Source organism: Aptenodytes patagonicus, chromosome 1 (assembly GCF_965638725.1).
Source record: "Aptenodytes patagonicus chromosome 1, bAptPat1.pri.cur, whole genome shotgun sequence".
Lineage (NCBI taxonomy): Eukaryota > Metazoa > Chordata > Aves > Sphenisciformes > Spheniscidae > Aptenodytes > Aptenodytes patagonicus.
Genome location: NC_134949.1, coordinates 98,586,136 through 98,614,122, shown reverse-complemented (window position 1 = coordinate 98,614,122; position 27,987 = coordinate 98,586,136). Strand labels below are relative to the sequence as shown.

The window sequence follows — 27,987 nt, the reverse complement described above, 5'->3', positions numbered from 1 at the left end:
ACCGAAAGCGCCCACCGTCCCCTCCTCCCGCCTCTCCCCGCCGCGGGGCCGCGGCCCTTCCCGCCCCCATTTCAGGCAGCCGCCGCAGAAAGGGGGCGAAGGGGGGGGGGGGGGGGGGTGTTAAGCGTTGCTGGCGTGAGGGGATGCCCCCCTGAAGGGGGCTTTGACCGCGTTCAAAATCGATAAAACGATCGGGGAGTCGCTTGGGGAAGGGGAGCGGGAGCCGCCCGCTCAGCGCTTCCCCTCCTGTTGGACTCGGCACCTTCCTCTTCGCAGCCCCGTCCATGTTAGTCAGCCATTTTATTCAGCTGTTACTCAACACACAACCTTCGGCTCTGTGCATGCAGAGAAAAACAAAACAGAACATCATGACGGTCAAGCAAAACATGCCCTGGTAATTACTTAAAAAACAAAAACCGAGCTTTGTTGAAGCTATTTTCGCGGGCTGTTTCGGTTTCCCCGGGAGGGGAAAGGAAGCCGGGCGGGCGGGCGGGCCAGCCGGCCAGCCCCTGGCGCCGAGCCTGGCCCCCGGCGGAGGGGCCCCCGGTGGCCCAGCCCCGTGCTGCCGGGAACCGACAGCCGAGAAGGCGGGGCGCGAGCGGTCTAACGGCCACCAGCAAGCCGTTTTCTCCGTCACCGCGCGGCGGTGGGCGGGGAGGAGGGGCGCGCGTCACCACCCCCGCGCCAGCGGCCGCAGCCAATCAGCGGCGGGAGGACGCCCCCTCCTCCCCCGGGCGCCCCGCACCGCCCCCTGCGCGCAGCCGCCCGCCCGCTGCGGCGACCAGCTCCGGAGGCCGTCGGGCTGCCTGGCTGCGCTCCCCGCCGCCGCTCCGCCATGTGGCTGCTGGCCGCTTGGGTGCTGCTCAGCGCCGTAGGCGCCGGTGAGTTCTCGCCGACCTCTTTCTCTCTCCCTCGTCGTCCCGACCCCTGCGGCTGGGGCCGCGGCAGCCGGGCCCGAGACACCTTCCGTCCACCCCTGCCTCCAGCGGGTTCTGGTGCAGGCGCCCCGCCAGCCCCTGAAGTAGCCCTGGCGAGGGCCCGGGGGGCGAGGGGGTGTGTGCAGCTGTGAGGGAAGGAGGGAAGAGCCGCCTCCCTTGGCCCGCGCGGCCGCTGGGCACGCGGGAGAAGGAGGGGCGGGTGTCGCCCTGGCGGCGGGGTGGGGGGGCGGGACGTGAGGCGGCCGGTCCCGCGGGGCGAGCGGAGCGGAGCGGCACCTACCCGCCCTGCCGCCGCGGTTGCGGGGGGGAGTGCAGCTGCCTCCGCTCGGCCTGGAGGCTCGCATCGCCCCTGCCCGGAGCTCCCGGCTGTCACTGGTGACAGCCGAGCAGCGACGGTGACAGCAGGCGTGTGTGGGACTGCGGTCTGCTTAGCTGTAGCTCGCCATCCGTTGTGGGGGGGGGCTGTTCCTCCAGCCCTACGCCTTACCGCTTCCCTCATCCTCCCCGGGTTTGGGGCTGGGTTGCTTCTTGCAGAAGTTGCGGGGGAGAGGAGGGACGCCGTGACCAGCGCAAAGCTCCTCGTCTTTTTGTGTCTAGTAGCATTAGGGCAGCTTGGCTTAATGTGCTTTCTTGAAGAAATAACGATGATCAAACTGGTCATCTGCTGTACGGTTTCTAAGGTTGACGGCAGTCCTTGATCTTAAAAAAAGTTTGGGTGTCGTGGATGTGTAAATGACATCTCGCAATCTAACTTCTTATTTTTCCGTGCCTCAAGAAGAAACTCAGTGGGGGGAGGGAGAGTTAAAAAAATTACAGCACTTTCACTGAGGTGCAAATGCTAGATTGTTCTTCTGTCAGGAAGCAGCACATCTAAACCTGCACGTTTGAAGCTAGTATCTAAATTCATGTCTGGGTTCCTGAGTTAGCGGTAGACTGGCTTAAATGCTGGGTGCCCGAGCGTGTTTTGTAGTCAGTGAGAAATGCAAGTGTCCATCAGGTGCAACTACCAAGCTTAGCCAATTTTGACATCATGTGCAGTATTCCCGAATTTGCACTGCATATGTAATTTGAAACAACCTTTCTGTGGCAGCTTCACAACTGCATATTCTTCAGAAGCAGGCCCCCCAAACTGCTTAGTGTAAGGCTCTAAAATTGTCGCCTTTATGTGACACCTCTAAGCTGATAATCCATGAGAAAGTTTGAAGCTAGGAGCCCACCTAGTAGTCCACTGCCTGCAGGATTTGGGAACTATTGCCGAAGGGTTCTGATGACTTCCTCCTCATATCACAAGAGGAACGTCGGCTGTTGACAGTGGAAATATCATCTGTAGTAAGCAGTCAGGTTCCCTTTAGTGAGATAGCAGCCAGCAACCCCTTCTAGTAAAGCAGCCAGATTTGCAGAGGACAAAACCTGCAAATATTTGTCTGCTTCTGTCGGCGTCTGTCTGCAGCCTGCTCGTTATTTCCCCAGCACTCTGCTGGTGGAGCAGTTCACATGAGTACTTCTTCATTGGCTTCAGGCAAAATATGCCAGCTCTCGTAGACTACACAGCAGCAAACCGGTGGAATCAGTAATTTACAGCTCCCTGCCATTCCGTGCTAATACTAGCGAGAAAATCGTGATCAATTTAATTCCTTCAAGATGGTTGTTTTTTATTCACTTTGGTAAATATTTGGGAGTACGGTTGCTTCCTTTAGTTGAAAATCACCTTTCTCAGTGGTGGAGCCAGCAGAGAATAAATTCTTCCTACAAAGTGTAAATGTGCTAGCTCTAAAGGAGGAAAAAAAAAAAAAAAAGAAAAAACACAAAACCCAACACTACCCCAAGGTAGTGTTAAAATAAAACAGATGTGAAAATTATTTCAGGGAACCACTGAAGCATTACAGCTTTTAATTGTGTGCATTTATTTTTCATTAGTGTGTATTTTGGGGTTTGGGTACAGTTTCCCTTTGCTCTGCTTTTGTTACTTTTATGTTTTGAGGTACAGTTGAAAAATGCAACATAACGAGTAAACCAGAGAATAATTATTTCTTCATTGTTAAGTGCTGTCATGCATAATGCATATTTAGTCAGTTTATTGTAGGCTTTTGATATTCAGTAGTAATCCAATGACTTGTGTGAGAATGTTTCAAGGATCAGTGCTTTTGAAATTTGATCTGAGACTTGCTTTGAAAAAAATGAGCTACTGCAAGTAGTGACACAACTTTTACTGATTTTCCCCCCCCCCTTTTTTTTTTCTGCCTCCCTTTCCCCTAATTGGATTTAGTCATCAAATACATATCACAATTCTGAGCTGATTTAGACATGTGAATACCAGTAGTTCCTCAGAAGTCACTGGAGCTACTCCAGTTTGTAAGTCTCTGTGCTTACAGTATTAGGGGTTGTGGTCTTGTTTTACAGTACATATCTTTTCCTGTATTTGGTTTTATCAGGTGGACATAATCAGGCATTTTGAATGATGAATGCCACTGGGACTTTGGGGAGCAATGGCTATTAGGACAGCTATTAAACTAAGTTACAATTTTACACAAATGAGGAAAAATATGGAAAATTTAGGATTCAAAGCCTTCATATTTTGCAGTCAAGTTAGTTTAATTAACCTCTTTCTTCTGGTTCCTGGCGTGATTTAAATATTGATGGTATAATTTTTGTTATTCTCAAGAACAGATGAATGGGTCTTCATTTCAGATAAAATCTTGGCATAGGATTTAGGTCTTTCTTGAAACAGTGGTCAGTCAGTACTACTGTTTTAGAACTGTGGTGCAATGTGGGAGAGAAGTGATAAAAACCAGCAGTGATAATATAATCTTGTGTGGTGGTGATTTTTCATTACCTGCATTGAATGCTATTGTTAGTAGCATTAATCACAGCGATTTATAATACAGGACATTTGTTGTTACAAATTCTCCGTTTTCAATTCTATTGTGTATACACTCAAATACTAAGTAAGTAATAATCTTATTTAATATATGGTATTGTGTGCGCCTCCTCCATCGGAAAGGAAGACAGAGAATTTGCAAGAAACAATCTAAACCTATGGGCATTTGGCTCCACCTTCAGAGATAAGAAGGAACAAATGACAAACCTTTGTTGACTAAGCTGCCTTGCCTGCCTTCTCTCAGAAGTGTAGATTCCCCCCCCCCCCCCCCCCTTAACGAGCTGTAAAGGATGCTTGTGTGGAGCTGATGCCTTGACCTCCGTTTTTAGATACCTGTGTGATCAGCAGCAAAAAATTGAACATCAGTGGGACAACCTGTGCTTAATGTTATGTGTATGCTTTGCAGAAAACAGGCAGTATTTCTGCATATGGCAATTAGGGGAAGTGTCCAAGTAAGTGGCAGCCCAAAGTTTTATTACTTTTTTTTTAATTTATGATAGGTTATGTTATCTGTACATTAAATGGATGTGAGAATGGCTATGTCCGCGTAGAGGGGCTGTGGTAGAATTATAATTATGCCTTTTTTCCTTCTTCTGTTACTCCCTTAAAGCATGGGTTTCTTTTTGTGGTTTCGTTGGAGAGTTTGTTTTGTTTTCCCAAGTCACATGTTGTAATTCTTTTTTTCTTTCTTCTCTTGTATATTAAATAATTCTGAATGTGTCAATTTTCATTTTTCTTTATAGGTTCTGCCCAGTTGATATTTAGCGTGACAGACGTTGTTGAAAGAACTGACTGTAATAAAACTGTCATTTTACCTTGCTATGTGACTAATCTAAAGGAGAACAATGCAAATGTCATGTTTGTTACGTGGAGAAAACAAGGAAAAATAATTTTTTCTTTTGATGGAGCAAAACAGCAGTTTTTCAGAGATCCAGCAGTTCCATCAGCTAACTTAGTATCTCAGGCGGATTTACCCAAGGGTATTGCCTCTCTAATGCTTAAGAGTGCAGAAGCAGATGCTGGGAATTACAGTTGTGAAGTAACAGAATCAAACAGAGAAGGAGAAACAAGAGTTGAACTTAGAAACCACTCAGGTGAGTTGCCTGCCATTGTTTTAGAATCTGTTGGGAGAGAAAAAAGCAAAATCTTACGGGAAAGAGAAAAATAATGAATATGACGATGTATTACTTTAAATTGAAAATACAAAAAATGTAGCACCCAGGCCTTCTAACCTGAATGCTAATAGGAGTTATTTTGGATTAAGTTATAGGGGAGTGCTTCTGTGGGAAAGATCTGAACACATTTTTTCATTCTGTAATAATGTCTGAAGATCACTTGTCTAATACAGTGAAATCTATGCTTTCCCACATCTTTTAGATTATATAGTTGGTGAGATTTTCAGCACGCTCATGTTATTGCATTACATACTGAAACATATTCTGAATATCTTAGTAATACTGAGATGTATACATCCATCACGGTAGCTGCAGAGATCTTTTCTTTGAAGAATTGCATCTTGCAATCTTTAGCTATGCTGGAAAAATTACAGATAGAACTAATATAAATTCTGTATGAGAACTCTAAAACTTGATCTGAAGGTATGCAGTTTTCCAGTGAGGTTGAAAATGCTACTACTAGATAGTAACTTGTTAGGGTTGTCTAGCATTAAATGTCATCTTCAGAAGACGATGTTAAATTGAAATAATGGTGACTAAGTGATGAATTTCTCATTTAGTGAGCCATTTTACCGTATCTTGTCAGACGCAGCCCATGTGCTCTAGCGCCTCAGCTATTGAATAATGGGATCTGCTGTACATGTGCAGTCTGTCAAGTATTCTGCAGAAGTGACAGTTTCACTGAACATATGTGTGTATTTATCTGTTCTGCACAGGAAACTTGCTTCTTGCTTCTTGAAAGCTTCTCAGAAGCACTGAATATGTTACATATGTGTAGCACATGGAGTCTTACCCATACACTGTAGAATTGTCTTAGGATGTTTTTGCTATTAATTTTTGCATTTGTCATTAAAATATTTATGAAGCTCAAACAGATGTTATTTGTGTCCTGCTGCAAACATCTGTGTAATTCACAGTTGGGTCTAATTATTCAGTTAACCATATACCCTGCAAAACGTGATCCTGAAATGGATTGAGAGGGGCATAGCCACTGAAAGAGTGAGGATGCTACAAAATCATTCAGTTCTTGGAACACTGCAAAAACAGGGGAAGAGGTATAGGCAGTTTCTTTCCTTCTTTTATAACTTCTTCCTCACTCAACCTGTTTGGACTGCCATTCAGTGTTAAGCTCTAGAAGAGGAAACGAGGCTTGAGGATGTAGTAGAATCAAGTCCCATTTGCAAGTTTTATTGTTTTATTTTTTACTTTTCTGTGCTTAGAATTTTGAAGGTATAAAGACTACAAAGCAGGAAACTGATGTAATTTTTTCTAATTTCATTTTCTAGTTGTCAGTTGCGGCGAGGAAAATACCCCAACACCAAAGGAAAAACTTGGTTGGTGAAGAATTCGTAGTTGCGAGGTCACATTAGGTTTGAGAGCTAGAAAATGTAAAACTTAGTCTTATGTTTGAGGGTTTAGCTGAAGGTAAATGAGTCGCTTGTTCTCTCTTTAAATGCTTCTGCATAATTTCTGTTGTTTGTTCCTCAGTGTTCTAGAGAGACTCTTGAGATAATAAGCTAATAGAAGAAACTGTAGCAAGTGAGTTTTGAAAAGGGTTAGTGAATAATGGAAATCCTGTACCAGTCTTCACACTGTCATTTCTGAGCAATGAATTCATGCTGTCACTAATATGTTGCAATTGATGCGTTTACAAAGATAGTCTTATAAGAGCCAGCTATTCTCCATCTTTACAGAATTCTTGGATTCACTTAGGAAGTGGGTAGCAGAGTGAGCAAGACTTATATGCTAGTACCCTTGCCTTTGGCCACACTCTTTCCTGATCAGTTATCTTCGCAGGAGAGTGACCGTAAAGTTTCCCCTTTTTCTTTTCCCCTCCTTCTCTTTTCTCCCCTCTCTTCCTCCCCTGTTTCCTTTCCCTCCTCCCTCCCTTCCTTCCTCCTCCCTCCCTTCCTTCCTCCTCCCTCCCTTCCTCCTTCTCCCCGCTCCCCCATGTCTGGAAGTCTCTCTTGTTGGTTTGGAACAGACTTCCTTATATTGGCTCTCAAAAGAATACTTTTTGCCAGGAGTTTACTTTATTGCTATGAAGCACCAGTGTAAGGGAAAAGTATTACCAGGAAAATGTGTTCAGCTGTTTCTCTTACTTGCATGTTGCATATACCAGCAGTATTGCAAGCATTTCCATATAATAAGTGCTTTTAGACTCTAAGACTGGACTGTATGTGGTTCCATGTTGCATGCTGAAGTCCTAGCAGATACCAGGCTTCATGGCTGCTTTTTTCCTATTTGTAATACCTGGTAGTGTCATCTGGAAACGCTACAGAGGAAGTGAAGCTGCTTTAGTGTTTCTGCTTGCAAATACTTTCAATTCATTAATAATTCTTAGTTACATTGAACAGCATTGCTGGGATTTGCCTGTAGGATTTGGCTTATCTAGAGAATGGCAGCTGTGCATTGAAGTTACTGTTCAGTATTAGTTGCTTTTTTGAAAATGCAAATGAAGCAAAAAGCCTTCCTTTAAACAATTCATTAAATTAGGCTTCTTTTGGCGATAAGGAAGTTCAAAAATATTCCTCCATTTCTCTGCCTTTAGTATATTTTGTGATTGCCTTGTATTTATGTTGTAACCACAGTATCTTCTGTGACCCCTTGCGGGGGGAGGGGGAAGAGGGGAATTGTGAATTTAAAACTGTCCTCAAGGTACTTACTTGGCATTGAAAGTTGTGAGGTATTGCTCCTTAATTCCATGTTTCTGAAGCTGCAGATACGGCTTTTAAATATGGAGAGTAAGTGCAAGGAGTATGCATCTAGATGAAGATCAGAAATTTCTTTGGAATCAAGTGTGCAGGCAGAGGAATGGTGGCAAGTATAATATAAGAAATGGAGACTTTGGATTCCACTGAGTGAATCTAAATGGAAGTTATGAGGAGAGATGAAAGAATCAACTGCATTTTCTAGTTCAGTGGAGGTATTTTCAGAATTTTATGTTGGAAGGTGGCTTACACGGTCTTACAGCACGAGTGACTGAACAGCCTAAGGCACCCAAGATGCAGGGGAAAAAAAGCTAAATGGATGATGGTGGGAAGACCTAAAGGAACATGTATGATTTCTAAAATTAACAGAGCAGTGTTTCCTTCTCACTTAGGTTAGCTCCTGTATTCCTTATCACACATGTGGAATTCTTCAGGAATTACAGCAGTTGGAGGTAGAACAGAATAGCCGGGGAATCATCAAATTGGACTTTTCGTATCTTGCCCAGCTTCCCTGCTTAGCCTAAATACACCATTTTTCTCATCTACTGTGCTGTTTGTAGTTCCACAAGCTAACTAGCTTGTACTGCCAGACAATAGCATAAACGTATCCTCTGCTGCAGTGGAGGTTAAGACCTCCAGTTTGGAAAATGTTCTGGTAGCTAGAAATACCGGAAAAACAGGTTGTCACACACAAGATCAGAGTGAAAAATACATAGGTAGAAGTCATAGCTTTCTTAGCCTATTATAACTCTTAATGCTAACTATTACGTACAGTATTGAGCAATCTAGAGCATAGCCTAAAAGGAGCAATAAATGTAAAGCTAATAACTCCAGTTTTTGTTTTCTTCCTACCATTTTTCTTTGTTTATTCTCTAGGATCATGGTTTCTTCTAGTGGAAAGAGCTATCATCATAGCGTTGCTGTTCTTAGTTATTATTTTGTGTTCGGCTCAGTTAAGTGTTATTGGTAAGTATTGACTCTTTAATTCTTTGCAATTATTGATTTGTCCCGAAATCACTTGTTTGCATAAAGGCATCCGTGTAAGATGAAAGACGGTGCTTACATCTAAAAGATGTCTGGTAGAATTGATCCAGATAATACGTAGAGGGGTGGTACGTCTGCTTTGTCAAATAACCTGGCGTCTGGTTTGCTCTGGAATCCTCTCCTGATCATCCACATTGTGTTACTTATGTTCATTTCTGGGCTTTCTTTTGGCATGAATCAGCTAACACCATGAGAGAGTTAACTCGTATACAGTTCTCGAGATAGTTCCTAATAAGCACTATTACTCACAGGCCTGGTCAATAAGAGCACACCAAGGTACACTCTTTTGTGCTGCATCGTCTTCCATTTCCTTTTCAGTGAGCCTTGCACTCTTTCAGGACACATAACATACATTTTTGGCATCAAGCTACGAAACACTAGTCTGGCATAGCATTTGCAGAGTTTGGGACCTTTGAACTGAAAAAAACCATGACCTCATCAAAAAGATGTGAGTTGTTGGAGGCTTCAGCATGCCACATGGTGCCCCAGTCATGCAGTGTGGACTGTGTTGAAGGTCGTCTAGCCCTAAGCAGTGGGGTCTGGGTCAGTCTGCTCTGTTTGCTTGGAAGCCAGGGCTTGCTTCCTGGGGATAAGATTTTTAGCAGCTGTATGTCTTTGTAGACAAAGGTATGACGTGCAGCCTAAAGGGTCTGTGTTTAGAGCTAGTCTGCCGTGTGGTGATGTTTCTGCTGCCAGTACTGTTGCAAACGATGAGTTTCTTTGCATGTGTGTAATTTTTGTGGGCTATAATTGATAATGTCTACTGTCATTGGTTAGAACAAGGAAGCTTTTCTTCACTGTTGGTTCACCATGACATTACTGAATCATTAGAAACATGTTTCATTTTATGGTCATAAAATCAATATTAGAGAAGGATGGTGCTCTCTTCTTGATGTAAAATTGTTCATTAGTCTTTTAGCAGTAGCTGAGTTACAATTTAACACCGGCATCAATGATTTTGTTAAATGTTTTTAGAGGCAATACATTCACCAGTGTCAGACATCCTTAGATGTTCTTTATACACTGGTGTCCAACATCTATGCAATGTAGAGTGTGCTTTATGTGCTAGTCTTTCCAATGGTTCCCTGTGGTGCAGTTTGTTACATCAGTCTTTGAGGTTTTTTCAGCCTTTCTCAATTTGTAGAGTTCTAAAAAATAAACAAATAAAAAATTTCTGCTTAGAGTCGAGTCCATAAGAAATGGAAAGGAATTGCACTCAGTGATTTATAGTAATCACATATATTCAGCCATCTATATATAATTTCCTTTATTACCTTTTCATGAACCTCTGAAAGTGGTTTGTGACTCTTCAAAGGTCCATCCATGGTCAAAGGTTGAAAACTAATACATATTTTAAAAATTATTTTATTTCCACAGTGTTAGATTCCTGATTTTCATTACTGTTTATAATGGTTTAGGAGTCTCTGATATGTTCAGGAATTGTCATTGCCTTGCATTTGTAGCAGAAGTTTTAACATTTTTAGCATTTTGATAGGAAAGTAATAATTGTCCTGAAATAAGCATGGATACATCCATGGAGAAGCACTGTCATTTACAGGAGTAAGTTGAGCCTGCTTGGATTTTTTTTGCATCTCTGCACTTTATTGCGAGGTCTGTGACCTCTGTGGGGAAAAGTAATTGTGCTACCTCTAACTTAATAAATGTGGGTGTACTTAACTGTTCGTTTTTGTTGGTTTTTTTTTTTTTTTCCTTTAATTTGCACTGTTTTAGTTAACCTGTGAATCCAGCAATGCTACAGTATGCCTTTAAATAGTTTGTTAAACTGGGTTTCTGTGTAACACTTGGGTATATATGTTTTCTTGGGTTTGTGTTTTATGGAGGGTGTTGGGTTTTTTTTTTTTTGGTCAGTTGGTTTGGGGTGGAGTTTTTTGGGTTTTGTGCTTACAGGGTCAGCTTTTAGGATTTAAGTATAGCATGTCCATTACTTATTTTTGCCTTTGTGTCTTGCTTTCCTTATTTAGCGTATTTATAATATGAAAAAATGTGAATTTCCAGTACAGATATGCAGGAAGTTTTTACTATTACTACTATTCCAAATAAGTTTTTGGTTTAAATGACACTTGAGAGTCATTTGAGAGACACTTGGTAGTTGAGAGTATGACTGGGGTCCTGTTGTGTTAGGCAATGTGAATATAATGAAAGGCAGAGTTTTAACTACAAGAGAGAGTATTCTGTAACCCTTCCGTAGATGAGATACTATTAAAGATTTTGTCATATGTACCCTCTACAATATTTACTGTATCCTCATGATATTTTTTTTGTGCTAACACAGTGCATGTAAGTGGGATGTTAATTCTGTACGTGCTCCTTGTTTTTCTTTCTGAAGTTACTTACAGTACTTGTTTACTCTCTGTTTCTGATTACCAATTTCAACATGTACCAAGATTGTTGGTATATTAATTTTCAAGCTCGGTGCAAGAGCTGCTTTTTTTTGTGTCTTAGTTTTAGCAGTGTGTAAGGCAGAAGCAAACACGGCTTATTATGATGTTTTATTTGTACTGTTCCTTCTTTTCCAAAGACTACTAAAGTGCTGCTGCTTTGAAACCCTCCACTGGAATCAACCATTTCTGAGATGGCAGCTATTTAGCAGTGCCGTTTTACTGAAAATTAGTCTTGTCTATGGCATCTGAACATGTAGGTCATGCCATATCTGCTCATCCTCAAAGCATTGTGGTGAGATGGGAACATCACCCTGTTCCCTAGGGGACAGAGGTGATATGTCTGAGCTCACACAGTGTCACGGGGAAGAGAATTAAACCTGGAATTTCTAAATCCCTGTCTGACACTCATCTGAGTAACAAATTCACTTTAACCTTATTTAAATGTCAGTAGCACATCTACTTGAATTAATCTGTACCATGTCCCAAAGTTGTTTTGATAACATATCACCTGAATTGTATAGAAGGTGGATTAAGAATTTGACTAGAACACCAATGCCAGGTTTCATTTATCTGAGTAAGCCATATTAACCATATCAAACAATGAAAACAAATGAAATTTTGGTAATATATATAGTTCTAATTTTTTAGGAGTTTGTTTCTTTGTTTAGGACAACAGTCCTAATCATAAAACCTGTGTATTTTAGTGAGAGAATCTCTATGTCTGATTGTTTTCCTCTCTGTCTCTCTTTGTTTTTTCTTTAAGCATTAAAATATGAAATTGTACCTCAGAAGAAAATGGGCATGATTGTAGCAGGTATCATCTTCACAGTTGCTGCTGTTGTAGGCACTGTTCTTTTTGTCCAAGGTAAGTGTATTAAAATTGCCTTCCTAGCTTAAGGGAATAAGAGCACAAATTAATCTCTTCCATGCAGTAGTATGGAAGTTAATACCACCTATTAATTGCCATCTACTAATTTTAAAATGAAAAAATACTACAGAATACAACAGAAACAGCATTGTGGTTGTCAGGCCCTCAGATGATCATAGGGAGATAAGGACTCCAAATTTATTTCTGTTTTCTGTCCTGCTACCTTGGGTGAATATTAGGGGCTAGGGAGTGACTTCTGGTGCTTCAGTGGGATTTTTTCTGGACCCTGAAAACTTGATGATACTAATGATTTACTTTTGTTGCTTTGTGCTTTATTCCAATCAAGGATTTCTGTTTTACTAATTTCCACATACATGTTTGCAGATGGCTATACTGCACAGAATCAAGCTGGTCTTGGCCTAATTGTAGTTCCTGCTGTGATTTTGGTACCACTTCAATACTTTATGTTTGGAATTGGTGAGTATTAATTTATTCACTAGCTCAAGAACATACTGATAGAAAAACTGAACGAGCTCCCCCCCCCCCATAATCTACATACCATTTTCATTGTTATAAATAGGTGCTACGATAGCATCCTGGATTCCTGACCTTCCTAGTATCTCAAAACAAAATGTTTAACCTGTGTTTGTTTGGCTAAGTTGCTTCAGGGAAGAAGTATAAGTTACCTGCTTGAAAAATGAGATTTAGGATAGGACATCTGAGTGATCCCTGCTCTTCCTTCCTGGGTCTTGGGACTGGGATGAATAACTAACTCTCAGAATGTATGTGTTTCATTTTTTTCTACTTGTGGTTTATTTATAATTTTATTTATATATACATATATTTTTATATGCATGTGTGTGTATACATACAAGAGCCCTGAGTGACTTGCAGTGACTTGTGAGTTTTGTTATCACACTGGCTGGCTGAGCTTGGAATTTAGGAGAATCTGATTTCTAGCTTCATGTGAATGATCTACCTTTTGTGTCTCTGTAGTTAAACTTTAAAAATTACAATTTTGTTTCTGTCTTTCCCAGTTTTCGATAGTCTACCACAAGCAACATTCGCTCTGATAGGTTTGCAAATTCTTGGTTATGTAATTGCTGTGGTTGGTTTTGCACTGTGTGTCTCAGGTAAGCAATTTATCTTCTCTAAAAGTGTCTTTTTACTTTTGTCTATACCTGATGTTTCTTTATTTGTAACACTAAAATGCTGTGAAAATGGCTTCACTACATTGAGTGTTAGCAAGTAACTTCTGTAAATGTACTTTACTGTGTTAATGCTCTTTTATCTGGTGAAAGAATAGCCCAAAGGCAGTATTACATATAGCAGTTTCATTAGTATGACTATATCCAGCATGACTGCATTCTATGAGCAGTTGCTTAACAGGAAAAAAAAAAAAAGTTAATTTTTTAAATTTTGCAACAGTTAGTGCCCTAAAGAGTCACCTAAAACCAACATTGACCTTTATTACTGTTATTCTTACTGAGGCCTAGGGTATTTAGAAACTAAACTAGAGTCATAATAATTTTCTCATGTTCAATAAATAAATCAGAAATTCCTTGTTAATCTCCGCTAGTATGTGAGTGATAACTGAGTCTCTGGGAAACGAATACCATTGAAACAGCCTAAGACGGCAAATGCAGGGACAGTAAACTTGGAAGTGTTCTTGGACTGTTTTAAGTCTGGTTGTGGCTGGCATTCTGTTTCAGCACTGAAAAACAGTCACTGTTGTAAAGGAACACCAACTAAACACCGCACACAGTGATACCCCTTATCCCTGCCTCTAACCCTCCTTTTCTCCCCTGCCTGCCTTCCCCTCCGCCCACCAGAAAACCCCACTGCAGAGGAAAGGGTCAATTTAGGACTAGGCATCCTTGGCAGTATATTTAGTAGTAGAATACATACTTGTGTTTATTGGAAGCACTTTATATCCCTGATTTATTGTTTTGTAGAGACATTCTTCATTTTAGTCGTTTATTTGGTTGGGGATTTAAGAAAAACAATTTCTCCTTGAAGTGGTTTCTAAAGGTTTGTCTAATCTGGGTGAAATGATAGACCTTTCAATGAAGTTGTGATTTGAGTTTTATGCTTATTGTTTAGTATTTACAGAAGTATTTGTAAGGGGCACCTAAGTGTTGTCAAATGTAATAGTAAAATAAACTGAGGGGAGATTTCTGGTAAAGCATTAATCCTCTAGAGTAATACAAAATGGAGGATGTTTTTATTATGCTCTCAAATGGAAGGTCTCCCTAGTTTTTCAGGGTGACCTTTTCACAGGTCAGATAAGGTAGATGTTATCTGTATCTCTGGAAGTTTAGCTGAATGACCCTTAAGTGTCAGTAGAAATAGCTCATCCTAGGTTGAGCTCACAGGTAGTTGCAATGACTTCAAGTCCCTGGAAACAAGGATCAGAGAACAAGGAGTTTCTGTAGTGAACTATGGTTAGATTGTAATAGCCTGTTCCTGCTCTGTGATATCCCTGTAAACATGGAGCATTCCTGTTATCTGTGGTGGATTTGCCTCAGAGCTACCCTCATATTCTGCTCCCTTCTTCCCATTTTTTACCCTGTTTTATCAGTAACAGTATTGTATTCTGTAATCTAATGCAATTATAGTTCAAAACAATTGGGATTGAAGGTGGATGTTTAAATTTAAAATACAATTAATGAAAGAATGTTGTCAGTTGCAGTGAATGACAGAAGAATAGCTAAACTGTAGTAGAATAATACAGCTAAGCAGGATAAATCAGTAAATGCCTCTCTATCATTAAAGAATGTATACAGAAAAAGAAAGATGCTGAAGTAGTTCTGGGATAGCTTTGAAAGATAAATTAATCACATCTGGTTTTATCAGGCTTATTTATTTTAGTATTCAATTATATAAAAAAATAGAAGTTTGTGCTTTTACTTGTGTCAGATGATACAGTTTCTTGTGTTTTTAACAGCCTGTCCTCCGTTACATGGGTCTGTTTTGATTGCTGGTTTAGCTATTATGGCTATTGCAAGTTTGCTTAGTCTGGCTTACATGTTTATTATGGGTAAGTAGCACCTAATATTCTGCCTTTTTTTTTTTAGCACTTAAATATTCAGAAGAGCAATTTTCTCTATTGTACTTTTCAGAGGTAGACGTAGCTTATTTGAACATAAGGTGTGATTTCACAATTACATAGCTAAAAAAATTACTGAAAAATTGTCTGTATATAGTGGCTTTGTTTCACAGAGACTGCGGGGAATCTTGAGTAACAAAATTTACAGTTTATCATTATAAGCTGTCTTGAGATCAACACAGCCAGGTTTCTTAAGTAAGAGTGTTTCAACTGTAGGACAGATGTTGCTGTTTAAGTTCTGCATTTATGCAGTTGGCTAGCTGAAGCTTAGAACGAAGAGAGCAGAAGTATTTCAAGGATTCTAGAGTGGGTTATGGGATGGTGCAGACAAAAGCTTATCAGAATATGAATTTAAAGAAGCAAAATCTGCCTAGTGATTTCCACTGGTTAGAGGTAGGTTAAAATAAGAGCAATTTGAATGCACACCTTTCATTTTAGTGAATCCTATTTTTTCTTATGCTTAATTTTAAAAGCCAGGAGCAAAGAATAGCAATACTTTGTTTCAGAAACTGGTCTGTTCACCAGATCTCAAAAAGATGAGAGATTTAAAGGTATAAAAGCCAGTCAGGCCTGCTAAATAAGCAAAAAACACAGCAATGCTGTGTGATTGGAATGTGGTGCAGACATCTCTGAGCTGGCACACCACAGCATAACATTACGTGGACTTTACAGCTTGGGTCTGAGAGCAGAGTGACTTTATTTGCTTCTAGCTGCGCATGAAGGCTCTTCAAACAGCTTGTTAGTTTGGATGCAGAACCATGCAATTGAGGATATATTGCTTCCAGATTCAAGCTGATGTGTATACAGTCAGAGCAGTCCCTAGTCTGCACTGAAATATGCAGTCTTCCAGGTTTAGTATGTGCATACCATGTGTGGGCATGGTCAGAAATAATAGACCCCGAGTCAGGGAGGATATCCATTAAAGAAGAAATTAAGGCAGAATGCCTAATATTTGATATCTGAGATAGATGAAGATGAGTCAAAAATGTGACAGAGGTGAAGCAAGCCTTTTAACAACGATAAAAGTAATTTTTATTGACTTTGGACTACTTGTATATACGACTGATGCTGTGTGCTAATGGTCTGCATAAATATTGCATTTGTAGTTTGATTATGCTGGCTGAAGAACTCAAATGTGACTGTTGGGGTAGATTCCAGCACACCAAAATAAGCACAAAGAATAGCGTGTAGCATAATTCAATTTTAGAGCTAAATGCATGAGTGAGACAATTCACAGACTGTATGTGATAAGATTATTCAGTTCTTAAACAGAAGAGTGCTTAGAGGCTTTCAGAATTTGCATCATCATATTAAGTAGTTTTGGATATGGGAAGCTTCAATTTTGTGTGTTGCTACTCTGTTCCAAGTTTTACCAGTAGATATTTTTATTCGGTTGATCATGACATTTATTCATCTGCCTGGTCACTTTTTTGTAATTATTTTAGGTTCCAGAATGAAAGATCATCCTCGTCCAGGGGTAAGCTTAAAATTAATAAATTTGGGGTGACTAGATGGCTCGGGGGATTGTAGTGAGATACTGAACCTTTCTGCACTAGTTCGAATTCAGACCAGGTTGGTAGCAAGCAAAAGTTCTGGCTGTGTAACAGATGTCTAATGTTGAGTGAGTTGGTGGTCTTCATTGTCCTTATTGAGTGTGTCTATAGTACTGTAATTGCCACCCTTACCTAACAGCTACTCCGACTGTTGTGCCCAAATGGAGTTTCAAGGGCTGTCACAAAAAGGTGGTGGATGTGAAGGGTAGTTTGGTGTTCTTTTACAATGCACTTTTTCATATGAATTTATAAAGACCTTTTGCTCACCTTAATGAAAAAGGTGAGTGCAGAATACTGTTGAATCTTTTTATCTAGGTGGCTTAGAACCAAGACTTAGGGTTTTTTTTCCTATGGTCTTTTACACCAGAACCCTTTAATATTCTCTTGAATTCCCAGCTATATGGGTGCTATAGCCTTGATCTTTTTTTCTTTTCTTATTTTCCTATAATGCCTCTTAATTTGATGAGACCATCTGAAAGCAGAGTGTCTGTCTTTAGGTCACACAGAACAAATGGAAAAGCACTTTGTTTTTTTAAAGAAGGTTTTTCAGTCAGTTTTTTTTAATTCTGAAGTAATAATTCCTAAAACAGTAATTTTCGTAGGCTTAGGCAGTGCTTTCTAGTGATCCATGAATGTGAACTGCCTGATTTCTGGAGTTTTGCAGAAGCAGGCAAAGAGGCACAACTGTAAAATACCAGTAAAATTTCCTTGTAGCAGGGGAGCATGGCAAATACTAAGTCATCCCATTTCTTTGCTGGCAGCCATCATTTGAGACAGATTTCCAGGTCTCCTCTTCAGTCTACAGCCTGAGACCCAGTTGTTGAAGAAAGATGGTTTCTAACAGTGGGGCAGGAGAGCTGACCGCAGTTAGGACAACAGAAATTTTTTATTTTTTTTCCTTTGCTTTTTCTCATCCATTTTCATTTTAAGGAACAGTATTTCAGAGGATTGGTCTCTTACTTACAGAAGGAATATAAGTGCGCGGAGTTTAATTAAAAAGAAAAGAAAAAGAGGAGGTTCACAAAGTTTATTATATTATAAAAATGAGCTGAGAAGTGTATTACAGATACGCTTCTTTCAAAATGCAATCTTGCCTTTATCTAACATGCTCATGTTTACTTGTAGAATGGAAGCAAACAGAGCAAGAGGAGATTTTTTTTCTTAACTTAGTTTTTGGTTGTAAATAAACTTTGAAATAGAAACTAACATGCTAAATAACATCCTTTGTGGAAGTCCATTCTCTTTATGAGCTGTTCTCTTCACAAGGTGGTTTTATGCTGCAGCAAGGATTTGACAAATAAAGAAATAGCCACAATTATGTAGTAGTGAACACCATGTTACTCTGAATTGGAGACAGGAATGAAATCAAAAGAAAGTTTTAAAACTTACAGGTCATTGGAAATCTCAGCCACTAAAAACATGATTTTTGCAGCTGCAGTTAGTGGAGGGTCAGATACAGAGGAATTCAGATGATAATTTGTGCCCATGAACTTATGGAAGTTATGGAAAGACTTAGTGGAAAATTAAGTGTATACAATAGTATGTTGCTTGTTTCCATCAAGGGCTGTTCAGCATATATTGCTGTACTTCGAGGCAATAAATAGGTGTGAAGTAATTTTGAAAATACACTTTGATTCTGTGTAATCTAAAGGCTAGTGAAAACTTAATGTCAGTGAAGTGCTTGATTTTGACACTGGGGCACACTTACAAAACGATACTTGGTATTTTCTTGAGTCTGAGGGGGAAAAGGTGCGTATTTTGAAATCTGCTGTCTTAACCAGTTATTGATTTTTCTAACATTTCTGTAGAGTGCGTGTGTTGTTTCTGATGATTGTCTACCAGATTAAATGCACAACTGTGGTGTATTTCCTTTTGAGGAGATTACACTTGATTGCTTGGCTACTATTTTTTTTTTTAGTTGTGCTGCTTTATTTCTAACTATTGATCAAATCACAGAAATAATCAGGTTTTAGAGCTTAAAAGTAGTATCTGCATGCCTTTTGCTGCCACCTAGAGGTATTTAATCTGAGAAAAAATTTACAGTGGGGAAAAAATAACCTGGAGAATGCAGTTATTGATTGATTTATTTTTTTTCAGACCTCTAGTAATTAATTTTATTAACGTTCAGCTTTCTTCATTTTTGTAGAATCACTACTTACTGTATATGTCAATTAGAGTAATTTAACTGTGGCGAGCCAAAAGTAAACATGAAGGCTTTTTATACATATATATATTTTTAAATGTTTTGCAGAAAGCTGTAGAAGAACCACTAAATGGTAGGTGATATTCAAGGCTTATCTTCTAATTAAGGGATGAATTATGGAAAAAGATCAAAAATATTTGTAGTTCGCAATACAACAGCACTGAGATGGCAGATCGGTGTGTCAACTTACGTGGCTCTGAGTCAGTAAGAGTTTCATCTCTTGATGAAATTATGCCTGCAGCTCCAGACCCCTTGTTCTACGCTACTGTGCTTGCTAGCCAGTGGCATTGTTTGACTGTTTTAGGACAAATCTAATATCTCAGGGTATTATATCTACCCTCTTTGCTTTGCAAAAAGTCCAACTTTTAAGAGGAAAAGAGGGACAGGTCTTGAAAGTTGATGTTAATTCTTCTTCATGAGCATTTATCTTGGTGGAATACTTACGATTATAGCAAAACTTATCCTTGTCACTCTGTTCTTTGATATTTCTTTGGGTTGGAGAAACTCTTCCATGGTGTTGGGAAACTCGTGATAGTGCTTAAGATGGGGGAAATTTATGGTGAGAAAGGGATGACTCTGAATTTTTTTTTTTTTTTTAAATTTTCTTTTTTTTACTATTCTGTTCACTAATTGGCATGCTGAGTAGTAGCAAGTTCTAACCCAAATTTTAGAATTAATCTTAATACTAATTATGAAGCATTTCTTGCTGTTTGACTCATTACTAATCCATTTGCTTGGCTTTTAAAGATGCAAAAGGAGTGATGTTAGAATGATGGTAAGTCCAAATGTATCTCCAGTTATTTATTTTAATTAACATGTATTTGGGGATTTTGATGTTTAGAGTTACCCAGTGTGGTGTTGTTTAACCCCAGTGGGCAACGAAGCACCACACAGCCACTCGCCTGCCTGCCTGCTGACCCCCCCACCCCCCCCCAGCCCCGTGGTGGGTTGTGGGAGAGAATCAGAAGGGCAAAAGTAAGAAAACTCGTGGGTTGAGATACGAACAGTTTAATAATTGAAATATAATAATAATGATAATTTAAAAACCTGTAACGAAAAGGAAAACAACAAAAAAGAGAGAGAGAGGGACAAAACCCAGGAAAAACAAGTGATGCAACCGCTCACCACCTGCGGACTGACTCCCAGCCAGTCCCCGAGCAGCAATCGCTGCACCCGGGCCAACTCCCCCCAGCTTGTATACTGAGCATGACGTCACATGGTATGGAATATCCCTTTGGCCAGTTGGGGTCAGCTGTCCTGGCTGTGCCCCCTCCCAGCTTCTTGTGCACCTCCTCACTTGCAGAGTATGGGAAGCTGAAAAGTCCTTGACTGAGTATAAACGCTGCTTAGCAACAACTAAAACATCGGTGTGTTATTACAATATTCTCATGCTAAATCCAAAACTCAGCACTATGCCAGCTACTAGGAGGAAAATTAACTCTATCCCAGCTGGAACCAGGACACAGTGCTAATATGGTAAAACTTGGAGGACAGGTTTCAGTGCAGGTGCTGTTCTTACTCAAATTATATTTCATTGAAAATAAAGAATACCTATTTTCTGTATTATACATAGGGGAAGAATGTGTATTTCTAAACAGTGAAGAGGATGAGTCAGAACTATTAATTAGTATGTTTCTGATCAAAAGTGGAAAGTCAAATAGTTTGTACACTTCCTTTATGCTTATATAGTATTTCAGATGCATGGACTGTTTCCTTGGTGGTGGGTTGTTGTATTTGTTTTTTGAGGTAGGTTTTTTGGTTGTTGTTAATATGGCTAAGCCTTCTCTACATATTTAATTGGTGATCTCCCATGGAAGTTCACAGGGAAGTGCTTTAAAAGTAGACTTTGTCTCCCCCTCCTCCCCTTTAGTTGTTAGTTAAATTCTCTGGGTTTTGTTAGACTGTTTGTATTCCAGTCAGATTTCACTCAATTTATTATTTTTTCAGGGTCAGATAGTAGTGTTTAAAAATGAACAGAACTGAAACACAACAGAATTTAAGAACTGCTTAAATAACTTCAGCTTATTTTTGACAAACTTGAATTTTGAACTTTAAGATCTAAAGGTACGCTGTGGTTTCTGCCCATTGGTTATGCTTGATGTTTAAAGATCTACCAGATATTGTAAAGAAAGATGTATGTTGCAGTGTCCTGGCCTAACTTAAGATTTCTTCCGACTTGAAATGTCCTCAATGCTGGGATTAGTCCTTTCTGATTTTATAACGGCCTGTGAGATTGCAACACCAACTACGTGTGAATAGACTCCTCCTAATACATAATAAGCCATGAAATGAGAGGGACTGTATTAACTTGGCCCAAAATTCCCAAACTGGTACCTAAAGCGGGTAGCCAAGTTTGTGAAGATTCTTGGTTCCTGCAGTTCATATCCATCAGAAGAGTAGCAGACTTTGCCTGGCCAGATTGCTCTTGTTGAAGAGCTTAAATTTTAGATTAGATGCTCAGGCTTTGAAAATGAAAACAGTCTTTTATTGGTTCTTTTGTATTCAGAAGCTGTACTTCCTTTTCATGGGAGTAGGGTAAAAGAGCACTTGTTGATGCTGTGGGTACTTCTGTTTCTTCCTGGAAACTGAGCAAGCTTGTCATGAGGTGTCACTACACCCTTTGCCTAGTACTTCTGCATCAAATTACAACATTTTGCTGGTCAGGATAAAGAGTAAGGTCACTGCAAATCTGTTAATTTACTTGAAATATTTTTATATCATGCCACTTCTAGAAGGCATGAATTGACAGTGTGACAATAAATGAGGTACTAATCAGCCCTAATTGGAAAAAGGTATATCGGTTGATTTTAAAAACAGGCTGCCTTACAAATACCATGTACTGCTAGGTTTATGTTACTTATGACTACTACATGATTCATCCAAATATGCCATAGGATTATTTTCTAAACAATAGGAATACAAGCACTTCTGCAGTACAAAGGAGAACTGCATTGGTGTCTCCTAAATGCATTGATAAAATGTATGCCAGTTAGTATCATCTGAAGTAGGAGGAGTGGAAGGTAGGTCCTGCTTCAGAATGGCTATTGGTTGTTCTCCAAGGCAGCGGTTTGAGATCAGGAAAGAGATATTTGCCAGTCTGTTGCATTCAAAACTGACCGGAAGGGAGATAAGGATGGGATCAATACAGTTACCGCATACTGCTGAAGAACAAGGTAGAGTTTTGCTTGGAGATCCAATTTTAACTAAGTTGACTGCTTCTTCTTGGGTCTCATGTAGGCTTATAAAAACCTGCCTCCTCTTCTAGTGCTGAGGTAGAGCTTCTAAAAGCACAGAAATTGCTAATTATCCATTTCATTTTGACTTTTAGGGTAGGGTTAGAAGTCTGTCTGCTTTTTCTGCCCTGAAAGATGGCTCCTAAAAATAACAGAAGGTTTTACAGATAGAAGGCAAGGGCTCTGACACACAACCTGGAGGCAGGAACCTTTTGAGCTCTACCTGCTTTCTACCTTAACCTTCCCTTGAAAGTTCACACATACACTGAAGGGGAGATGAGTCAGATGCTGAAGCACACTGGCTTACAAAATGGCATGTGAAAGTAAACCAGTATTAGGAGTAAAGACAGGCCAGGCCAGACAGCTAAGGCTGGGAGCTGCTACAGCTTATTCCAATTCGTGAGTCAGAGCTCCAAGACAGCGTCTGCTTTTCTGTTGTGGAGAGGCTGAAACACCACTTGCTGTTAGTACCGCTCTTTTCCGTTATTTGAGTGCTAAGCGTGCCTTCAAAGTTTGAAATAAAAATAAGTCATTTTATTAAGCTGTAACTTGGGTAGGCGGCACAAAACGTTGCTGCTCTTCCCAAACAATCTTTTTTTTTTTTTTTTTTTAATTCCCAGAGCTGCAGAGCTATGTGATATGTGAAAAGTACACCGTTGTTGATACACCGTGGCCTTGAAGATGCACTACTCAAAGAGAAGAAATTCAGGAAACTAATTGTTTTGCATGTGTGGCAAAAGTGCTTTTGATATAAATGATGTAATTTTATAGTCACAGCAGCTGTAGCGAGGAACATGTGTGTTTGCCCACATGTGATCTTTATTTACTTTTGTTATGGTATATATGGTATGATTGAGGGTGAGAATATAAAAAGCACTGTTTGCCCACTACAGGGTCTCCCTGCAGTAATCCTTAGTGGTATTATTTTCAAAAACTATCAGTAGTCACTGCTTTGATAATGGGCCTGCTCAGCCCAAAGATTGCAGTACCATTTAGACTATTGTTTTCTTTATTTGTGTGCATGGGCAAGGTATGGTCATATGTCTATGATACAAGCAGGAAGTAGAGATTGTACAAATACGTCTTTTCTGACATTCAGCAAAACTTTTATAAAAAAATGAATAAAATGCTTATACACAAAGTTGCGTAAGTACAAAGTTTACTCCCAGCTCTCAAGTTATTGACCGAGTTCTCCTAATTCCATGAAATGGTAGTATTCCTCTCCATGGGCAGTAGTCATGTATGCTCTGGTGGCCAGTATTTTAGTTCAGTGAGAGAGCTCTCTGTGCCTCTTCCGTATTCTTTGATGAGAAACTGCTCAGCTGTTGGAGCCTAGTTCAGCACTGGAATTATGGAGCACAGCAGCTAGTAATTTTCATGCTGAATGTGGTTCTTGTGTGTGTTCATGTTGTGCAGTGTGTGGTACTGGAAGCAATTTCAGGCTTTCTTAACTCAGTGAATTTGTAAAACTCATTGATGCTTCATAAAAATAGGAGTTGTCCTATTTAATGTATTTTTGACAGTTTTAAAATCTGTTTTCTTGAATGGAAAAATGAGCTATTTCATTTCTGACCCACGTTTGATATACTGCCATTACATCACAAGTACATAAAATAGAAAATAAGTAGGAGGAGCCGATGAGAAGTGAGGAGGCTCAGTTTCTGTATATATGTAAGTGGTACAGGTAAAAATCAATTTTCTAGGACTTGCACATTCCATGAAACGTTACCACATTTTACAACCGTTTTGAGAGTTGCTCCAGTATAGTTGGCTTCTCTTGGACTTCATGTATACTTTGTAGAAATCTTCACACTGTCTCCTGTTCGTACCAAGGTAATATATTTTGAAGGCACACGTGGTTTTCTCCTTCTAACAATTTAAAACTTTGTTTGGAAAGCCGTTGCCAAACAGTAATGTAATAAAATCCATGTTTTTAAAGATTCTGAGTAATTTGGCAAGTCTCAGAGTTGGATGTTATAAACTAAGGTTCATATCCATGTTGTGGGTGTATGTTACAGAGATTCAAGTCTCTGCATGTTGAGCTCCAAGTCTCGATGCAGACGCCTTGCATCAAGAATTCAACAAAATAAAATTGAGGTATCTGATTTTACAATATTTACTCTCATAAACAGTCCTCTTGCTAGGGCTGCAGGACTGAACCGTTTAGAGCAAACCCATGGTCCAACCCTCACTGAAATCGGTGGAACTGGCCACAGTGAAGAGGGCTATTCATGTGATAAAACATTTAAGAAGCACGTAGGGTTTACACTTATTTTCATACCTTCAAGTTTGTCAGTGGGAGTATTCATATAAGATTTGAGCTCCTATATATGAATCTTTTGATACAGGTTTTTCCATAATGGCAGCAATCTCTACCTAAAGACGGGAGGTTACTCTCCATTAACAATTCAGTGTAAGAATTTACCCGATTAAGTACCACACAGAGCTCCCTATTTATAACTAGTGATTGCCTCTGACAAGTTGAAAGTTGAGCAGTTGAGGAATAAAAAACAAACCAACTGGAATTCTGTTGAGGTATTCTGCCTTATAAAAAGCATTATGTATAATAGCTTTATGTTAACTTCTGTAAAGCAAACTGCAGTAGAACCCGTTTGTGTCACTGTGGGATGAGGCTGAGCTGTCACCAGGCAGTGCTGAAACGTGAGGAGCTCGGTGGCCATGTGCAGGCTGCGGAATCGATTGCCCAGAAATGGGAGAAACCTACCCATCCTGTTGTTGTGTTAAGGGCTCTGCTCTGGATTTCTTGTGGGTACAAATTTAAAAGCGAGAGTTTAAAAAGTCATTGATACACCCAGCCCTTTCCCAACAGTAATTTAAAACCAAAGTTGTTTATAACTGTATGTTTCCATTTGTGTGTGTACGGATGTGTGTGTGTATAAATATATAGACATTTTAAATATCCATAGATCTATAGTCTTTACCCAAGAAAATGTTTTTATTTATGAAACATGAAACAATTTTGTAAATATTGTGCTAATATACTTAAAAAATAAAGTAATTTTAAGTTGTTTTTGTGAGAGATTTTCTTTTTGCTATCACATTGAACTTCTGTAACTGCTTCCATAAATTCATAGTCATAGCTCTTCTTCTCCCTGCCTTTACACCCTCTCTCCCCCCAGATTACTTACTGGATATACAAGAATGTTCTCAGGGTTACTTGGGCCGCTGCAGACGGTTTTGGCTGGGAGATTGTCATGGGCTTATCCATGGCCACACGCTTTGAGGTGCTCCAGCATAGCCTCATGTGCAGCCACTGATGCTTCAGGGTGTACCTGCTGCAGCATGGACTTACCCACAGCCACAGATGCTTCGAGGTGTACATTCTTCAGCGTGGACTTAGCCTCGGGCCGCAATCCCTTCAGAGTTATACCTGCTGCGGCACAGACATAACCATGGCCACAGATGCTTCAAGATGTACCTGTTCTGGCGTGGACTTACCCACGGCCACAGACACTTCGGGGTGTCCTGCTCCCGCGTGGACTCATCCACAGGTCACAGTCCCTTCGACTCGAGTTCGCACTGGAGTTCCAGCCTGTCCAGTACAGCAGCGCAGAAACAGCAGCGATGCCCTGGCCGTCTGCCAGCCCAGGCGCATCACCACTGCTGTTATCAAAATGTTCCCAGGCACAGCAGAGTAAGGTGATAAGCAGTACAGCAAGCAGTGAAAGCAAAAAGCAGCCACTAACGAGCACTAGACTCTAACATAGAGCAAGGCAAGCAAGCCCCGTGGCAAGCACAGGAGCTTGCTCATTAATAGCTAAACAGCAATAACAGCTATAAATTCGATCTAGCACATTCCAATCAAATCTCTGGTTATCTCGAACCCTTCGTGCCCCACGTTGGGTGCCAAAAAAGACTGTCATGGTTTAACCCCAGCTGGCAACTAAGTACCACAAAGCCGCTTGCTCACTCCCCCACCCCCCACCACTCCGAACTTCCCCCTGTTCCTTCTTCTACCCCCAGCTTTATGTGCTGAGCATGATGTCCTGTGGTGTGCAACATCCCTGTGGTCAGTTGGGGTCAGCTGTCCTGGCTGTGTCCCCCCCCCCGCAACTTCTTGTGCACCCCCAGCCTGCTCGCTGGTGGGGTGGGGTGAGGAGCAGAAAAGGCCTTGGCTCTGTGTAAGCACTGCTCAGCAACAATGAGAACACCCCTGTGTTATCAACACTGTTACCAGCACAAATCCAAAACACAGCCCCATACCAGCTACGGTGAAGAAAATTAACTCTATCCCTGCCAAAACCAGCACAGAGATCTTGGTGTTTCTCCTTAAAAAGATCATCCAGTTGGGGAAGAAAGTACGTAGATTGCTCTCGAACAACTTGAATTGGGCTGACCAACTTCAAATCAAACGTTGTCACCAGAATATGCTGTGGGAGGAAACGGGAGCTGAACAACAAGCTCCTAGTGTAACTAAAAACACAGCAGAGCAGTGCATACTTCTAGTCAGTCTTCACAACGCTGAAATGACATTTCTGTGAGAAGATAATTTCCTGGGTTACTGCTAAAGCACTACTGCTTAAGTTCCAGATTTTCTGAAGTTGTGTTTGACATTTGAGAGTGGAGAAATGAGAAGGCTGTAAGTCCTGTCTGGAAGTGTTTCTGCTCACACATCCCCTTCAGTGGAGCTGAGCTGATGGGAACAGTTACAATTATTAGCAAGATCTCCTGCTTGTTCAGGGTGATTTGAACCATGGCTGTCAGTTCAACTTCTCTTCTGAAATCTTGTATGATTTCCCTACACACACACTTTCCTCTCTAAAGGAGCAACGAACCACAGTTTGGGCTGTGAAATTTAGAAGTTTTAGAATTTTGCTGTGCGGGGTCCTAGCTGCAAGGTAAACTGCAAGCTCAGAGTGACCCTGGTCCTAAAGCTCAGAAAAACTGTGTACTTGAACCTTGGGGTGAGAAAAATGGTGCTAATCTAAATGTAAGTGGTTGGAGAATATCAATGCAATCACATCTAATACCTGTAATTCAGACTGTTCCAATCAGGTAAGCCAGGAAAACCAACCCAAACCTGAACTGTCCGGTCCAGAAGCCGCCTGAAAGAGCTTCAGTGCTTTAGCAGAGCTCCATAATTGAACATTTACTACTGTGGTTACCTGCCTAATAGCAAAAGTGGGCATCCCCTAGTTCCTTCCACTTAACAGAAGAATTGTATTTATTTTTTTTTCTCCAGTGAATAATTCTTTTGTGCTTAGTGTTCTTTGCCTTTATCACAGATACAGCTAGTATGATCTTGGGTATGGTGTGACCTGGTAGGTGTGCTCCAGACCCTGCACAAGGCGCTTGCAGTGTCGTGTGTCGGCACTGAGGATTGGCTTTCACAGGCCACCTTTTCTGCCGCAGCTGGGCTATGGTATAAGGGGAAGGAGTAGTCATAAAGTATGAGAAAAGGGCAGAACCAGACTAGATTTCAGTGGATTGATGAATTGGCAAGAAACTGTAATACACAAATGTAAGTAGCACGGAGAAAAGGATCATCTGCTTTGGGGGAGAACTGCAGTGCTGAAACAAGTTTTCGTTTCCTTCTGTTCTTTTGCTTGCTTGCTTGTTTTTAAAGACTACAGTAAAGAAGCTTTTGAAATTACTGGGCTGGAGAGTGGGTGCAATGAAGGGAAGAGAGACTCTTTCATGAATACATAGTTGATGGCAGAAGTATTTTAAAGAGCTTAGGAACTGCAGATTTGCTGGAAGAGTGTGAACAATTTCTCCAACTTGACTCTAACAGTGGCACTTTTGGACCCTTCGGGAGTTATAAGACTATTTATATAGCGCTAGCTTCTGCATGTGACCAACGAACTGACCAAGTAGAGGTACCTGGGGACATATCGTCATGTGAAGTCAGC

At 40.5% G+C, this 27,987-nt stretch overlaps 1 protein-coding gene across 8 annotated transcripts; it reads left to right on the top strand.

Moving 5' to 3' along the window:
• The first annotated feature begins 777 nt into the window (after positions 1-777).
• On the top strand, positions 778-25,145 carry CD47 (CD47 molecule). Of its 8 annotated transcripts, XR_012996378.1 has the most exons (13): positions 778-881; positions 4,560-4,910; positions 6,278-6,325; positions 8,579-8,668; positions 11,912-12,013; positions 12,401-12,493; positions 13,054-13,149; positions 14,964-15,056; positions 16,571-16,602; positions 18,930-18,954; positions 19,629-19,656; positions 20,455-20,508; positions 22,735-22,801. XR_012996378.1 is itself a non-coding variant. In XM_076350431.1 (12 exons), exons 1-11 carry the CDS (start codon positions 836-838, stop codon positions 19,652-19,654), a joined length of 1,002 nt encoding a protein of 333 aa, XP_076206546.1. In that variant the 5' UTR covers positions 778-835; the 3' UTR covers positions 19,655-19,656; positions 22,735-22,802. The 8 variants fall into 8 exon arrangements, 7 of the variants coding, with proteins under 7 accessions (XP_076206546.1, XP_076206538.1, XP_076206563.1 ...); XM_076350431.1 differs by lacking the exon at positions 20,455-20,508 and having other exon boundaries at positions 22,735-22,802; XM_076350423.1 differs by lacking the exons at positions 19,629-19,656; positions 20,455-20,508 and having other exon boundaries at positions 22,735-25,145.
• The last annotated feature ends 2,842 nt before the right edge of the window (positions 25,146-27,987 follow it).

Coding starts and splice junctions, on each gene's coding strand:
- CD47 (XM_076350423.1), top strand. CDS start 836: ATGTGGCTGCTGGCCGCTTGGGTGCTGCTCAGCGCCGTAGGCGCCG. Junction 882..4,559: donor GCTCAGCGCCGTAGGCGCCG/GTGAGTTCTCGC, acceptor TTTTCTTTATAG/GTTCTGCCCAGTTGATATTT. Junction 15,057..16,570: donor GGCTTACATGTTTATTATGG/GTAAGTAGCACC, acceptor TAATTATTTTAG/GTTCCAGAATGAAAGATCAT.